This window comes from Onychomys torridus, chromosome 1 (genome assembly GCF_903995425.1).
Source record: "Onychomys torridus chromosome 1, mOncTor1.1, whole genome shotgun sequence".
NCBI lineage: Eukaryota > Metazoa > Chordata > Mammalia > Rodentia > Cricetidae > Onychomys > Onychomys torridus.
In genome coordinates this window covers 9548178-9563574 of record NC_050443.1, presented here as the reverse complement: position 1 = coordinate 9563574, position 15397 = coordinate 9548178, and the positions used below count along the sequence as shown (strand labels likewise).

The following is a 15397-nucleotide window of genomic DNA, read 5'->3' as shown; positions in this document are numbered from 1 at the left end:
CCTCGCCCCTATCGGATGCCTCCCTCTCCCCTCCCTACCTCCCCAGATAACAGGAACCATCACTCGGAGTCTTGAAGTGCTGAAGGGTCAGGTTTAATGTCTCAGTCCTCGGTGCCCGGCCAGTCCCCACGGCCCTGCTGTTTACTCAGGTGGTGGCCGGCCAGCCTCATCGGGGCCTTCTGTAGAGGCAGCCCCATCATCATCCGGCACCAATTCCACGTCCAGTTCCAACTGGCCCATGTAGAGGCCCACAGCACAAGCCCAGAGCAGGCTGGCAGCCAACACTGCCCCCACACCAGCTGCAGCACCCGCAAAAGACAGTTGCATGGGTCCGCGCAGTGCGGCTAGGCCCACTGCATAGGAGGCTCCGCCCCACACCACGCACAGGCCGCCCAGAAGGAAGAAGCCTGTGGAAGAAGGAGAGGCAGTCAATACTTGCAGGGTCCAGGGTACCCAAGGGGCTGTCAGAGTGATGGATTGGGAGGCTGGGTCAGTACGAGCACAGGGCTGGGCAAGGCCTCTAATGCCAGCTAATAAGAGGCTGGAAGAGCCAGAGGTGGTGGCCCACACCTTTAATACCAGCATTGGGGCGGCAGAGGCAGGCGGATCTCTGAGTTCAAGGCCAGCCTGATTACAGAGCAAGTCCCAGGACAGGCTCCAAAGCTACAGAGAAACCTTTTTTTTGGGGGGGAAAAAAAAAGAGGTTTAGGAGCTCAAGCTAAAGGTTTATTCAGGCAACTTAAACTGTCACAAAGTAACAAGTTTAGAAAGAAAAATGTTGGGCCAGGCATTGGTGGCATATGCCTTTAATCCCAGCACTCTGGAGGCAGAGGCAGGTGGGTCTCTGTGAGTTGGAGGCCAGCCTGGTCTACAGAGCGAGTCCCAGGACAGACTCCAAAGCTACACAGAAAAACCCTGCCTTGAAAAAAAAAAAAACAAAAATGAAATTATTGGGAGTGGGGGCTGGAGAGATGGTTCCGAGTTTAAGAACACTTGTTCTTGCAGACGACCTGGGTTCAGTTCCCAGCACCCACATGGTGGCTCAAACCATCTTTACCTCCAATCGTAGGGGATCTGATGCTTTCTCTGGCTCCAGTGGTACCAGGCATGCACATGGTCCCCAAACACACTTACGAACATAAAGTAAAAATCAATAAATCACGCAGGGTAATGGTGGCACACATTTTTAATCCCAGCACTTGGGAGGCAGAAGCAGGTGGAGATCGTGAGTTTGAGGCCAGTCTGGTCTACAGAGGGAGTTCCAGGACAGCCAGGGTTATACACAGGGAAACTTAGTCTCAAAAAGTAACAACAACAACAACAACAACAAAAGATGGCTATGTAGTTCAGTGTTCAGTGGTAGAGCCCCTGCCTAGAATTATCCCCCAGTAAGGGACTGGGGGTGTGGCTCAGTGGTAGAGCCCCTGCCTAGAATTGCCCAGTGAGGGGCTGAGGTGTGGCTCAGTGGTAGAGCACCTGCTTAGAATCCCCCAGTGAGGGGCTGGGGGTGTGGTCTAGTAGTAGAGCCCCTGCCTAGAACCCCCCAGTAAGGGGCTGGGGTGTGGCTCAGTGGTAGAGCCTCTGCCTAGAATCCCCCAGTGAGGGGCTGGGGTGTGGCTCAGTGGTAGAGCCCCTGCCTAGAATCCCCCAGTGAGGGGCAGGGGTGTGGCTCAGTGGTAGAGCCCCTGCTTAGAATCCCCCAGTGAGGGGCTGGGGTGTGGCTCAGTGGTAGAGCCCCTGCCTAGAATCCCCCAGTGAGGGGCTGGGGTGTGGCTCAGTGGTAGAGCCCCTGCCTAGAATCCCCTAGTGAGGGGCTGGGGGGTAGGTGGCTCAGTGGTAGAACATCTTCCTAGAATCCCCCAGTGAGGGGCTGAGAGCATGGTTCAGTGATAAGAGCACATAGATAGAAAACCCACCAGTAACGGGCTGGGGGATTGTGGCTTAGTGATACAGCACTTCACTAGCACGCTGGGTTCCTTCCCAGTATAACAATAAATAAGTAAATCAATAGATAAATAAGAGCGGGAGGAGGCAGCCAAGGGCTCAGGTAGTAAGAGCCAAGTACATGAAACTGCACACAGAAGTATCTGGGACTCGGGGGTGGAGCTCAAGATCAAATGAGGGGGCTGGTCTAGGGGTATAGACAAAGGTGTACACACAAGTCAAGGCCCCTTGGAAACTGTCCGAGGTCTCTGTTTTGAGAAACCGAGTAGAGGTAGAACACCCAGCAGTTAGGCAGAACTGCTACAGTCGTACTTTAGATCTTCACTCAGGCGGGGCCAGCGTTGATGAAGGCGTGTGGAGTGGTGGGGGAGGCGATGCACACCAGCACACCGGCGGCGGGGCATTAGAAGAGGGAGTAGAGGACTTGGCAACGCAGGGAAAGGGGAGGGTCTGTACTCACCGTAGGCAGCTTCCCGGCCCATGTCACTCTGCATGAAGGAGATGACCCCAATGCCTGATGCCAGAAGTCCATTTCTGAACCAGGAGAGGAAAGCTGTTGGGGGGCGGGGGAAGCTCTGTATCAGCCAAGGCCTGCCTCCTGCATCCCCTCCCATTCAGACCGTCAAGCCAATCTCCACTCTATGCAGCCACAGACAAAAATATTCCACATGCCCATCCCTTCTGGGAAGCCCCCTGCAAGCCCCATTCCCCTACCCCTTCTCCTCCGGACATTCTAAGCCCCTTTGACCAGTGATTGAAGACGGTCTCTGTCTAACCCAGAGGAAAATCTAAAGCAAGAATTGAAGACAGTCTGAGGACGGAAAGTCTGTCCAAGGACACTTGTGCATCCTGTGGCCCTCTCTCTCTTCCTCAGACCAACGTCTCCACCCGGGGCCTGCCTACATTTGTCCACATCTCCCCGCCACTCAACTCCCTGAGAGCTGCCAAAAGGCTGTGTGCACTACCAGCCCCATCCAATATCCGACTGGCTCCAATCTGTCAACCCACTGCCCTATGTGAGGTCCCTCCCCCTGCATCCTAGATCACCTCTCTCTCCAATCAGCAGACATCTTCTCTACCATTGGCTACGCGCTGGCCCAATCCGGAACTTCCCCATCTTCTGCAGGTAGCCACACTTGTTTTATACCGAGTGCTCCCCTCTGCAGTCCGAACCGACCCCCCTGTTGCAGGCATATCGCTTCTTCCTTGCAGGTGCCTCTGGAACGGTCTCTCACCCATGCAGGTGTGTGGTGCCATGGGGCTAACCTCTCCTAGCCGAAATCCACCCCCCCAAAATCTGTGCTGCACCCCATTAGCTAGGACCGCAAGCTGGTGCCCTATGTGGCCAGGGTGCAAAATCTCCCACCCTGCGGCTCCCTGCGCTCACAAGAAGAACCTGCCCCCGCTGAGCCCGGGCCCTGTTCCCAGCAGATGCACGCCGCACCCTCGCCGCCCACTCCCACGTGCCCACCCACCCCTCCTGTCCAGCGGCCGACCCTGGTCCCTGCCAGACCTGTCTCGTGTGCCTTGCGGAGGAGCCAGGCGTCCGCGCGATCGAGCTCAGACACCGGGGGCGGCGAGGCCCCCGCGCGGGGGCCGTGGCCGGGGGCGAAGGACCCGCGCGCGCCCCCGCTGCGGGGCCGCTGAGGTGGCAGCAGCGACCCCCGGAAGCGCAGGCGGGCCAGGCGCGCGACCCGAGCCCACCACCAGCCGCCTCCCATGGCTTGCAATGGGGTCGGGGCTCACGCTCCGCCCCACGGGCCGTTTGTAGGCTGCATGCCAGGTCACTCACGAGGAGCGGCTCGCCGATTGGTGAGCTGCCCGCCACTCTATCCCGGTACGCAATGCCTATTGGTCGACCTGGCGTGTCTCCACCTAGGTTTTCTGTGCCGGTAGTGTGTGGCCCACCTTATTTTATAGTTAAGACTACAAATCCCAGAGATCAATGCGCTCCGAGCAGGTCGGCCTAAAGAAGGTTGTGGGGCGATGTCTGCTGGGACTTGTAGTTTAAAAAAAATAACTGCGCTCAACAGCCAGGAAACAAAACTTGTACTAGGAGCTTAATGTAGAAACTTTGCAAGACTCGGGCGAAACCAGGGAGTAAAACTAACCAGTAACCTCACTAAAGAGGACACACGACTATTCATGCCTGCTTGACATTATTTTCAAAACTCTTTATCCTCCACCTAACCTCGGTACTGGGAATCAAACTGGGCATGCTATTCCATGACACTTTGTCGTCCGTCCGTTCCCCCCCCCCCTCCCCGGTTCTCACCTTTTTATGCTGCCTAAACTCAATTTACAATCCTTCTGCCTCAGCCTTCTGTAATCCCAAGAACTGGTGTTACAGATATGAGTAATATGGCTCAACTGTCCATTAAAGGTGAAATATTAACTGCTTTTCACCCAAGATTAAGATGCATTTTGAAATTATATGTCTGTGTATGAGTATGCGCACATAAGTGCAGGTGCCCACAGAGGCCTGAAGAGGTCCAGATCGCGGGGACACCCTTACCCCCAAAAGACCACCACGGAGACCAAATTCCGTATGTAAAGTCAAAGAGCTTTCATTTCAAGCTTGGAACTTGGACTCTCTGTCCAAGTCAGCAGTGAGAGCTCTGAGCCTGGGCAGGGTGGGGTGTTTGTTTGTTTGTTTGTTTGTTTGTTTGATCATGTCAGAGGTTGGGGTAAGGGAATTTCCAGGGTTCAAGACCCTGATTGGCTGATCTTTGTCTAGGGGTATAGGGAATGTTTTTCCCCTTAGATGCAGGCCCTGTCTGGGTGGGGTCAGCTTATGGCTTCTCCTGGACCTGGGTGTTGCCTCCCAGTAAGCCTGTCACAGAAGCTGGGTCTGGGCCTCTAAGACTGTCATGGCAGCTGTGTGGTAAAGCTGTTTTGGGGCCCCCCACAGTTGGATCTGTTACAAATTTGCACTTGTGGGGGGTCTCCAGCTGGCCGGGCCAGGGTATCCCTCCAATGCAGGGAACTATGCTGGCATGCTGGGCAGATGTAGCAGTGGGCTGGCAGGCAGCATAACCATGTAGGCATGGCGGTGGGGTGGCAGTGGACAGTCATTCACGACCCAGACACTGCATCCGTGTGGAAATGGTTTATTTTAATGGAGACGAAGAGAAAGATAGGAAAGAGGGAGAGAAGAGAGAGGAAGAGAGTTTGGGGTCACCAGTGCACACCTTGTAGGTGGAAAAGCAGAAGAAAGAGAGAGGGAGAGAGAGAGAGAGAGAGAGAGAGAGAGAGAGAGAGAGAGAGAGAGAGAGAGAGAGGGAGAGAGAGGGAGAAAGGGGAGCGTTTTTTCCTTATAATGAGGCTTTTCTGTCAGGAAGCAGGGCGGCACCAAGGGGCAGGTCAGAATATTAACACCCAGGGGTCTTAGCGATCAGGGTGGAGCATTGTATTTTCCCCCCCAGTATTGAGGCTGAGACACAAGGCTTTGCACATGGTATAAAAGTGTTCTATACCTCCAGCCCTTGGTTTAATGAGACACTATGTAGCCTAGGCTAGCCTGGTACTAAGTAGTACAGGCTGGCCTTGGACTTGGCCCACCTGCCTCAGCTCAGGAGTGCTGGGATCGTCGGCAGGTATTTCATCATGCCCACTTCAGAACACTCATGATATCTGTCCCTTCATGTACCACTTGAGGTTTTTTTTTTTTTTTTTTTTTTTTTTTTGTTTTGTTTTGTTTTTTGTTTTTGTTTTGCTTTGCTTTTTCAGACAGGGCCTCATACAGTCCAGCTTTGCCTTGAACTTGCTGCATAGCTGAGAAGAGCTCTGAATCCCTGATCCTCCTGCTTTCACCTTCTGAGTGCCAGGATTATGGGCCTGCAGCTCCATACCTGTCCTCTGTGGTGCTGGGAGTGGAATGCAGGGCCTGCCGAGCAAGTGTTCTACCAACTGAGCTACAGCCCCAGCTCAAGGGCTTGGAATTCAAGGGAGGAGAGGGTGGGAGCTAGAAAGGCAAAGGAGAGAGAGGAGGGTTCGAATGGACAGCCAGAAGCCCTGCTGGCTTGCAGGGGACATTCCACAAGAGCCTTAAATGAGAACTGAAAAGGCCAGAGACAACATTTTTCACAGTCTTTGGCTAGGGAAATGCTCTGGGTTTGTGTGTAGAAGAAAGAGGAAAGAATAATAATAATCACCTGGATGCCAGGAGAGTCAGGACTGAGAAATCGACACTTCCTTAAAGAGATTTTACTTTGTGGCAGCTAGTGATTAGACCTGAGCGGGTTTTTCCTTGTGGTTGTTTTGAATGTGCACTGGTATTTTGCCGTGGGTGTTGGGTGCCCTGGAACTGGAATTACAGACAGTTGTGAGCTGTCATGTGGGTGCTGGGAATTGAACCCTGGAAGAGCAGCCAGTGCTCTGAACCACTGAACCATCTCTCCAGCCCCATAGACCTGAGGTTTGAAGGAGAATTAACTGGAGAACTCTAAAAAGAATGTCAGCACACTAGTCCACTGCAGAGCAATGCCGGCTGGGAGGTAGCAGGCTTTTTGTTTGTTTTTCTTTTCTTTTTTCTTTCTTTTCCTTTTTCTTTTGTTTTTTCAAGACAGGATTTCTCTGTATAGCCCTGACTGTCCTGTAACTCACTTTGTAGATTAGGCTGGCCTCGAACTCACAGAGATCCGCCTGGCTCTGCCTCCCGAGTGCTGGGATTAAAGGCGAGCGCCACCGCCGCTGGCGCCGTAGGTGTTCTTACAGTGCAATGGCTGCAGGCGCCCCTGGTAATTTTTGTTGTTGTCTTGTTGAGACAGAGTCTCACTGTGTAGTTATCTATGACTGTCCTGGAACTCACTATGCAGAGCAGGCTAGCCCCAAACTCACAAGGATCTGCCTGCCTCTGTCTGCCCAGTTCTGGGACCTGGAATGCCCTGCCCCCAATTTTAATTAGTGGGCGGAGTCTTCCTAAAAGATCGCCCAGGGGACACAGTTTACTGCCAACACCAAACGAGTTCAGAGCAGGGTTCCTAGTTCCTAGACAGCGTTCGAACAGAAACATGGTGCTACCAGGGGTACGCTAAGGGGAATAACTGATTTCCATTGTTCACATGGGAATTGACCATGCTGGCGAGGACCCCAGCAACTGATTAGGGTCTGTGTGCAGACTACAGGGGATGGTCTTAGATGCCCAGTGCACTGTTTGAAGAGGGTTGCATGCACAGCCCAAGCCAAAAGGAGTTCCCAAACCCACTAATAGGTTGCTGAAGTGTTCCCTATGCTTGAGTGCCTCCCTAACCAGTTCCGCCACGGACTTGGTGCTTGATTTACTCCTTCATTCACTCACGATGTAGATCAGGCTACCCTTGGATTTGCAGTCATCCCCCTGCCTCTGCCTGATAAGTTCAGGAATTGTAGGTGTGCACTACTGTACCCAGGTTTCAATTTAAAACTAAATTTACTGGGTACTGGGGTTGGGGATTTAGCTCAGTGGTAGAGCGCTTGCCTAGCAAGTGCAAGGCCCTGGGTTCGATCCTCAGCTCCAAGACAAACAAACAAGCAGAAACTAAGAATTCCATCCTCTGCCATGTAGGAACTGCACCCTCCTCTCTCCCTCTTAAGCTCCAGATGGAAACTTCTGAAACTCAGAAATAAGATAATGCCAGGGGCTGAGGAGATGACTTGGTGGGTAAGGCATTTGCCGTGCAAGCGTAAGGACATGAGTTTGGATCCCCAGCCCCCACATCAATGCTGGACAGACATGGCACTCCACCTGTAACCCCCAGTGCACGGTGGCAGAGTTGGGAGAGCCCCCCAACCCCGAAAAAGCTGGCCCCTGGGCTCCACACCCACATTACATAAGTGGGGCCTGGTGATACAACAGTAACCTTAGCACTGGAGAGGGCAGGGAGATCAAAAATTCAGTTATCCGCAGCTGTACAGCAAGTTAGAGGTCAGTTGGAGCAATCCTGTCGCCTAGTGCTGAATGCTTTTAATCCCAGCACTCGGGAGGCAGAGGCAGGAGGATCTCTGCGAGTTTGAGGCCAGCCTGGTCTACAAAGTGAGTTCCAGGACAGCCAGGGCCACACAGAGAAACCTTGTCTCAAAAACACCAAAATAAATAAAGAGCAGTCTCAAAGTAGGGTGAGAGATGGAAGGGACCAGGAAGTTAACAGAAAGCATCTACAGGGGTTGGGGATTTAGCGTAGTGGTAGAGCGTTTGCCTAGCAAGTGCAAGGCCCTGGATTCAATCCTCAGCTTCAAAAAAGAAAGCAAGCAAGCATCTACAGTCTACTTACTCTTGGAGGGACAAAGAAAACAACAAGGGAAAGACAAAGTAGGAATCGTGGTGAGCTAAGGTTAGCTGGTGACTTACTATTTCCCTGATCTCTACGGCTTTCACCCCTATATTTGGCTCTGTGTTTCTCATTTAATAAGACTGTTTAGAAATTCATCTAAGTTACATGCCTGTGGTCCTAGTACTTGGAAGGCTGAGGCTGGAGCATCACCAGTTAAAGCCAGCCTGGGCTACAAGATCCTGTCTGAAAAACAGGAAAAGAAAGGAGATGTGCTTTTGAGTGCTGGGGAAGCCCAGTGCTTGTCACTGAGCTAAATCCCAGCTCTGCCTTTCAAACAGCTGGCTAGGAACACATGAAGGAGGCGGGAGGACGTGATCACATGTGAATGGCCCGCCAAGCACAGTGGGTCGATGAAATGACTCCAGACCAGTGCTTCTCAACCTTCCTAATACTGCAACCCTTTAATACAGTCCCTTGTGCTGTGGTGACACCCAAGCATAAAACTTCATAGCTGTAATTTTGCTACTATTATGAATCATAATGTAAATATCTGAATGCAGGATATCTGATATGTAGCCCTCTGAGGGGTCATGACCCACAGGTTGAGAACCACTGTTCTAGGTCATTGAGGATAGGAACCCAGTTTAACAGGCTCGATGTCTTATGACTGTCTCCTCTCCCTTACCTGAATGCACCTAGGAATGACCTTGTAAAGACAGTGACCTGACCTAGGCAAGTCAGGAAGCCTCCATCAAGGACTCAGTCTACTGGAACCTCCATTTTTGACCTCCCACATTCTAGAACTTTTTGAGAAAATGTGTTAAGCTGAGTCCATGAGTTATTTTGCTGTTGGTTGGGTTTTTTTTTTTTTTTTTTAAATTTTAAATAATGTGTACTTTTAAGAGCTCTGGTTGCTCTTCCTGAGGATCCAGGTTCTTCACATAGCCCTCACAACTCCAGCTCCAGGAAGCAATGCCCTTTTCTGACCTCTGAATCAGGTACACAGATATATATGCAGGCAAAATTATGCACAGAAAATAGAAATCTTTAATTAAAAATAGCTACGTATAGCCAGACCTGATGAGCTACATCTATAATCACAACCTTCGGGAGGGTGAGAGAGAGGCATTGCACACAGGAAGTTCATAGGTACAAGGCCAGCCTAGGCTTCACAGTAGAACCATGTCTCAAACAAACAAACAAAAAGAAACGAAACATTATTACACCTAAGCCCCTGAAGAGCACTTAGCATGTCCTACTTCAGCATGCTCGGAGCACAAGTATCAGATACAAAGCCTGCCTTACTCAGTGATGACGGCCTTGTGCCTGGCTTCCAGCTGCACCTCTCCCCCCATCCCAACAATGCAGACGCGACTGTGAGCTGTTGGGCCGAGGATGTAGCTGTCAGTAGCACATGCCTGTGACCTTAGCACTGGGAAGACAGGAAGACCATGAGTTCAAGGTCATCCTTGGCTATACGAACTGAAGGCCAATGAAACCCTGCCTCAAAAACAAAACCCCAAAACAAACAAAAATTCAGGATTGCCAGCCCTGGAAAAGATCCAAATTCGAAGTTCACTGAACAGGGCACACTCTAGTGTCAAAAGCCAAGCCGAGGGCTGGAGAGATGGCTCAGAGGTTAAGAGCACTGACTGCTCTTCCAGAGGTCCTGAGTTCAATTCCCAGCAACCACATGGTGGCTCACAACCATCTGTAATGAGATCTGGTGCCCTCTTCTGTATACATAATAAATAAATAAATAAATCTTGGAAAAAAAAAGCCAAGTCGAACCATCTTCAGAAGGGGAACATCTGTAGGTGTGTGTACGAATCTACATGTTTCTGTATACATACATGTGCTCACAGAGACAAATTGAGGCTTGGCAGTGTGCACCTAGAATCCCAGCACACAGAAAGGAAAGGCAGGAGGATCAGGAGTTCAAGGCTTCTTTTCTTTGATCCCAGGTCTAGCCTAAGCTGGCCTCAAACTCATCATCCTCTGGCCTCAGCCTCCCAAGTGCTAGGATCACATGCCTGTGCATCTGCTCTGGCTGTTGCTGTTCTCTAAGTATCTGGGGGCTGGGGACGTGGCGGGCACGAAGCCCTGGGCTCCTTGTCTATTCCCTGGCCGGGCAGAGAGAGACTAGACTGGCAGGCTGTTTAAAATAACTGCATCCTTTAATGGCAGTCAGTAATACAATTACTGGATTAAGAGACCACAGGAGAGAAGGCAGGTGAGGTTTCTGGAAGACAGACACTGAGTACAAAAGGGGCGGGAGAGCCATGCGACCATCATTGTAAAAATACAGTACGTTATTTACATATTTGCACCATCGACTTTCAACTCAGAAATACTATTTACACTTTTGTTACAATCCTGGTTAGAGAACAATTTTTCTTTAAAAGTGTGGCCTGACGGCGAGTGGAGAATCAAGTGGAGTTCCTTGTCCCATGAGGGTCTTCGGCTATTCCAAGACGAGGGCTCCAGAGTCCATCTCACCCACAGATTTCATAGATTTCAAAATTCATGTAACTTTTCTTTAACAAAAGAAAACATTTCTTTTTCTAATGTAGACCAGGCTGGCTTTGAATTCGTGATCCTCCTGCCTCCGCCTGCTGAGTGCTGGGATGACAGGTCCCCACTTCCAAGCCTGGCTTTTACAGAAGAGCATTTTCAAAGGGATGGGGGTGGGGATCCAAACACTGCCACACTGTACTCTTCTTCCTATCCTACATTTACCAAGGTCCCAGTCTTGGAGGTCAAGGCTGGAGTCCAAAGACAAATCTCATTGATGATTGTTTAAGAAAACAAAACAAAATAAAAAACACAAAGACAAACAAAACCAACCTGATCTTGGTGCACTGACCCCATAGGGTGTTAGCCCTGTGGGGCACGAGCCCTCCCACCCTGGCTTCAGGCCCCCAAATGTTTTGAAGGGATTTCTCTTTGGGCTGTGGAGGGTATATGGGGATAGCGTGGAGGGGTGGCGGTAGATGGAGGATGTGGGAGCCTGTCTTCCCAGAGGTGGAGGAGATCCACTGGCTGTGTGTCGGGCCAAGAGACCCAATATAGAAAAGGCAGGCTGCAAGAAAGCAGACTCTGGGGCCTGGCAAGTGACCCAGAGGCACAAAGGCCTGCAGGTCTTAGCCAGTTCCCTGACCCAATCTTGGGGGATGGTCCCAGGAAGTCTCCCCTGGGGCTCTGGACAAGGCCAGTCCTGAGGTGGTTAGTGGGGGAGGCTGTGGGGGAAATGCCTCCGCTGACTGGGATCTGGCAGATGCCTTACACCTCCCCACCCCAAGTCCCTTTCCTAGAAAGGACCAACACACCACGCTGGCCCCACCAGCTCGACTCCTACTGTTTGCTCAGGCCCCCTTTGGGGAAGCACCCACGAACCCCACACCACAACAGACCGCTGATGCCGTGCTGCCGTCAGCTTGGGAGGGAAAGCAAACACTATCTGGTACTCTACAGAAGCACGGCTAAGGCGTGGGAAAGAGCTAGCAGACACTTGGCCAGGGCCACCCCGGGCCTCCCTCCTCGGGAGTCTGGCAGGGGGCCACACCACGGATCCTTGAGCTGTCTCGAGGGTCAGGCCAGTGGCACAGGACAGGTAATACTGAGGGAGAACGGCTGGCTGCCTGAAGGTCTGTCTCTCACCCAGCGTCTCCTGGAGGGCTAGAGGGTGTCACTTTCAGGACAAACCCTGGACGGAGGGTGTGGGATGCACAGGCCCAAGCAGGTGAGGGCCGGGGCTGCCAGGGCCTTTCTCTCCCTTTGACATTTTCTCACTTCACTGTTGCTGTGTCCTGAAGCAGGCTGTCACAGGCTGCATGCTGAAGAGAGGACAGTCCACACTGGAGCTCTAGAAACTCCTGCCCTGGCTTCCACGTGACGTGGTTCTGTCGTCTCCCAGCAGCCCAGGGTGAGTGGCTTTCAGTGCCTTCCCAGACACTCAGGTTTTCCTTAGTTCCAGGGCAGCCCCAGGCTGGGTACTTGCTACTGTCCAACTCGGGGCACAAGTTGCTCACTGGGCAGAGGAAGCCCAGGAGCCTGCAGCACTGACCAGAACCCAAGACGGTTAGATACAATTTATGACTCAAAGAAAGTACTACTTAAAAGGGAAAAAGGGAAGAAAAAGGTAAAGAAAGAACACCCTGCCTGCCCCCCACCCGTAACTCTGGTTGCTGCCCTTAAATGTCACCCTGGAAGGGTGGTGGAGTGGAGGGAGCCCCCACAGACACTACTGGCAAAAGGGGGAAGCTGTGGGGTCAAAGCCTTTAAAAACGTCCTTCAGGGACCCCGCATCCTGCTCACCCTCACGGGCAGGGCTGTTGCCAGCAAATGGGCTTCCTGTGCCTGTTTTGGGGGCCGGCTTCACAGTCCCAAAGAGGGTGGGCACTGGCAGGTTGTGCACCCCAGGCTGGGGTGTGGCCCCCTCAGGGGGCGGGGTGGATGAGGCAGCAGTGGGGGCTGCAGAGGCCTTGGGCCGGGGCCGGTTGTAGCTGTTGTATCTGTCCGTGGCTGTGGCCCCATCTGCGCTGACCTTGGCTGTCTCTGGCTGCTCCAGTGCAGATTTGCGGACAAACGGGGGCTCCTTTGCCTTGGAGGCTGAGCTCTTGCCATTGCCCTCGGGACCCTTGGGCTGAGAGCTCGTGTCGGAGGCTGGCTCTGCAGCTTTGCCGCCTGCATTGGGAGTCCTTGGGTCATACAAGCTGATGCCACTCAGCACACTGCTCTGCCCGCTGCTGCTGCCCTGGCCCAGGCCACCAGCTGCCAGCACTCGGGGGTCATAGGGGGCTGTGGCCGGTGGGGATGAGTCTCCACTTGGGCTGGCAGCAGGAGGTGATGCTTCAGTGGGACAGGGCTTGGCTGCACGGGATGCTGCCGCAGGATCTGCTGACTTGTGTAATCTGGGGTCAGTAGGGGTCTTCCGCACCCTGGGGTCACTGGGTTTGTCACTCTGGCCAGGGGTGTTGACGTTGACAGTCTTGAGGATTCGAGAGAGGAGTTCAAAGTCGGGTAGGTTAGAGCCAGATGTGCTGGGATCTGTGGAGCCTGGACGCTGCCGGGTGTTGGGAGGTCCAGGGGGTGTGGAGCGGTGCAGCCTGGGATCTAGGGCAGGCAAGGACTGCAGGGCAGCAGGCACCGGGGGCACGTCCTGCTTGGGGATGGGCAGGGGGATCAGGTCCTCAGGGTTCCAGAGCACAGTGCGGGCGAAGCTTGGCTTGCTCAGGGTCACATCCTTCTTGATGTGACTGAACTGCTGCAGCTGAGAGCGGGGGTCCCGCAGCGGGTGCCCAGGCAGGGGGTCCAGGGGGATGTTCACGGCCTTCTCACGTAAGGCCCGCTCCCCTTCCTCTTCCTCTGCAGGGGTCTGTCCTTTTGAACTGCTGGGGCCTGCAGGGCTGGAATGAAGGCTGCCTTCAGTCTTGGAGGTGGGCAGGGCACGAGCCAACCGAGGGTCAGAGGGCCCCGAGTCCCCTGGGCCAGTCCCCCCTGAAGTCTCTGCATGGCGGCTGAGTCTGGGGTCACGGCTGAGGCGGGGGTCAGCCAGCCGGCCTCCTGTGGGGTGTCCCTTCTGCAGGCGGGGATCCCCCAGCCCACTGCTGCTTGGTTCCCCAACTGCAGCCTGGGGTCGGCTTGACGTCTGTTGCCTCAAGGTCTTGAGGATGGATGTGACACTGCTTCCCCCCTCGTCCTCGTCACTTGAGTACCAGTTTCCGGTGTCACCTGAGAAAGAGAGCAGAGGAGTGGGAGGCATGAATGGCCATATCCCACAGGCCTCATAGAGCCCTGGGTTCCCCTGGTGTGTGGTTCTGTGCTGTTAGTTAGTATCTCCTATGGTCCCTGCTGGGAGCCAGGGGTACACAACCTGGCTCTAGGTGTTGATATCATCATGGCCTCTCTCTCAGGCCCATTCCATTCCTGGTAGGCGGTCTGATCTGAGTAACTCACACAACCCCCCAGGAGGTCCTGTCATCAACATGCCCACTGGACAGATGAGGAAATGGAGGTATGTATGGTGCCATTAAGTCAGGGTAGGGCTGAGCCTCAGAGCCCAGGTCCTACTGCCTCTTCCCGCCCTCCAGGCAGGTTTGGTCCAGACCAGCTCTAGTCACCTCTCTCTGGAGGTCTGGACAACGGCCATGCTGACAGCTCACACACATCCCCAGACCCCTCACAACAGTCCAGGGGTGGGGAAGGGCAGGTGCAACCACAAACAGAGCCCAGGAGGGAAACCTGAGCCAAAAGGGAGAGCCGCCTCCCTGTCGCTTCCTCCTGTTGTCCCCACTGGCTTGCTCCAAGTTCCTGAGACCCTGGGTCCAATCAGCCCTGAGGTGGATGCCACCGGGGTGACCACTTGAGCCTGTGACTACACCACTGGTGATCTGTATCTCTACGGAGGCCTGGTCCATCTTTGGCTTTGGAGTCCCAAGCATGTGTTCTAGGGACAGGCCATGAGAGTGTCATTCAGGCTTTTCAGGGAAGGGCACTGTCTCTGCTAGGAACCAGCCCACCACCCTCCTCCACTGAGTCAGGAGTCTCCCGAACCCAAGATGCAGAGGAACCCTGGCCTCCATTTCCTCAGCGTGAGGCACAGCAGCTCAGGACAGGCCTCCCTGCCACGCTCCTTTCAGACACAGCACCCAGCCTAGGTGGCCCCCCTCGTCCCTGCACAGAGCCGGCTGGGCCCCTGCCGGGGGACACATGCCTTCCTCATTCTCCCGGTCCTGCTTGCTGCTCTCAGCCAGCCTCCTCGCTCTCTCCTCCTCCTGCTGCTTCTGCTGGATCCTCAGGTACAGGGCCCTCTGGGCCGAGGGCAGGAAGTCGGGGACACCGGCGCCCGCTTTCAGCCGGCCTGGGGGCCCTCCCTCGGGGAAGCTGTCGGGCTCCAGAGGGTGCTCGGGGAAGAGGGGCTCCCCAGGCTGCCCCGGCAGCTCTTCGTAGTGCCCGTAGTCCTCTGTGGCAGGGAAGAGGGTTTGTGTCGGGAAGGCCTCCGTTGGAAAAGCCAAGCCTGGTGGCGAGTGTGAGGATGAGGATGGCCACCCGTCCCTTCCTCCTCCCCAGGCCTGGGTGGGCCAGCTGTCAGGGAAAGGATGAGGCTCAGGAAGGGCATGGTGGATGCTTATGGATGTCAGCAGAACTGTGTGCGTACGCCTCAGACAAACTTCCTGCAGACAGGCATATCCCTCTCAGGC

At 53.9% G+C, this 15397-nt stretch overlaps 2 protein-coding genes across 2 annotated transcripts in view; both read right to left on the bottom strand.

Moving 5' to 3' along the window:
• Positions 1–71: 71 nt before the first annotated feature.
• Tmem160 (transmembrane protein 160) lies at positions 72–3846 on the bottom strand. The gene is made up of 3 exons (XM_036166748.1): positions 3458–3846; positions 2405–2497; positions 72–407 (listed from the first exon to the last, which is right to left on the bottom strand). The coding sequence occupies exons 1-3, from the start codon at positions 3663–3665 to the stop codon at positions 142–144; spliced, it is 567 nt and encodes a 188-aa protein (XP_036022641.1). The 5' UTR covers positions 3666–3846; the 3' UTR covers positions 72–141.
• Positions 3847–10780: 6934 nt separating this feature from the next.
• The window catches only part of Zc3h4 (zinc finger CCCH-type containing 4), a 37624-nt gene continuing 33007 nt past the window's right edge, over positions 10781–15397 (bottom strand). Inside the window, 2 exon segments of the mRNA XM_036186747.1 lie at positions 10781–13928; positions 14911–15159. Coding sequence (XP_036042640.1) covers positions 12439–13928; positions 14911–15159 — 1739 coding nt within the window. The 3' untranslated portion in view covers positions 10781–12438.

What these genes read in the sequence shown, in the direction of transcription:
- Tmem160 (XM_036166748.1), bottom strand. Translation starts at nt 3,665, where the DNA reads ATGGGAGGCGGCTGGTGGTGGGCTCGGGTCGCGCGCCTGGCCCGCCTG. An exon ending in CCGCAAGGCACACGAGACAG is followed by an intron (nt 2,498 to 3,457) that starts GTCTGGCAGGGA and finishes GCCCCCCAACAG; the next exon opens with CTTTCCTCTCCTGGTTCAGA. An exon ending in GGGCCGGGAAGCTGCCTACG is followed by an intron (nt 408 to 2,404) that starts GTGAGTACAGAC and finishes CTTCTTCCACAG; the next exon opens with GCTTCTTCCTTCTGGGCGGC.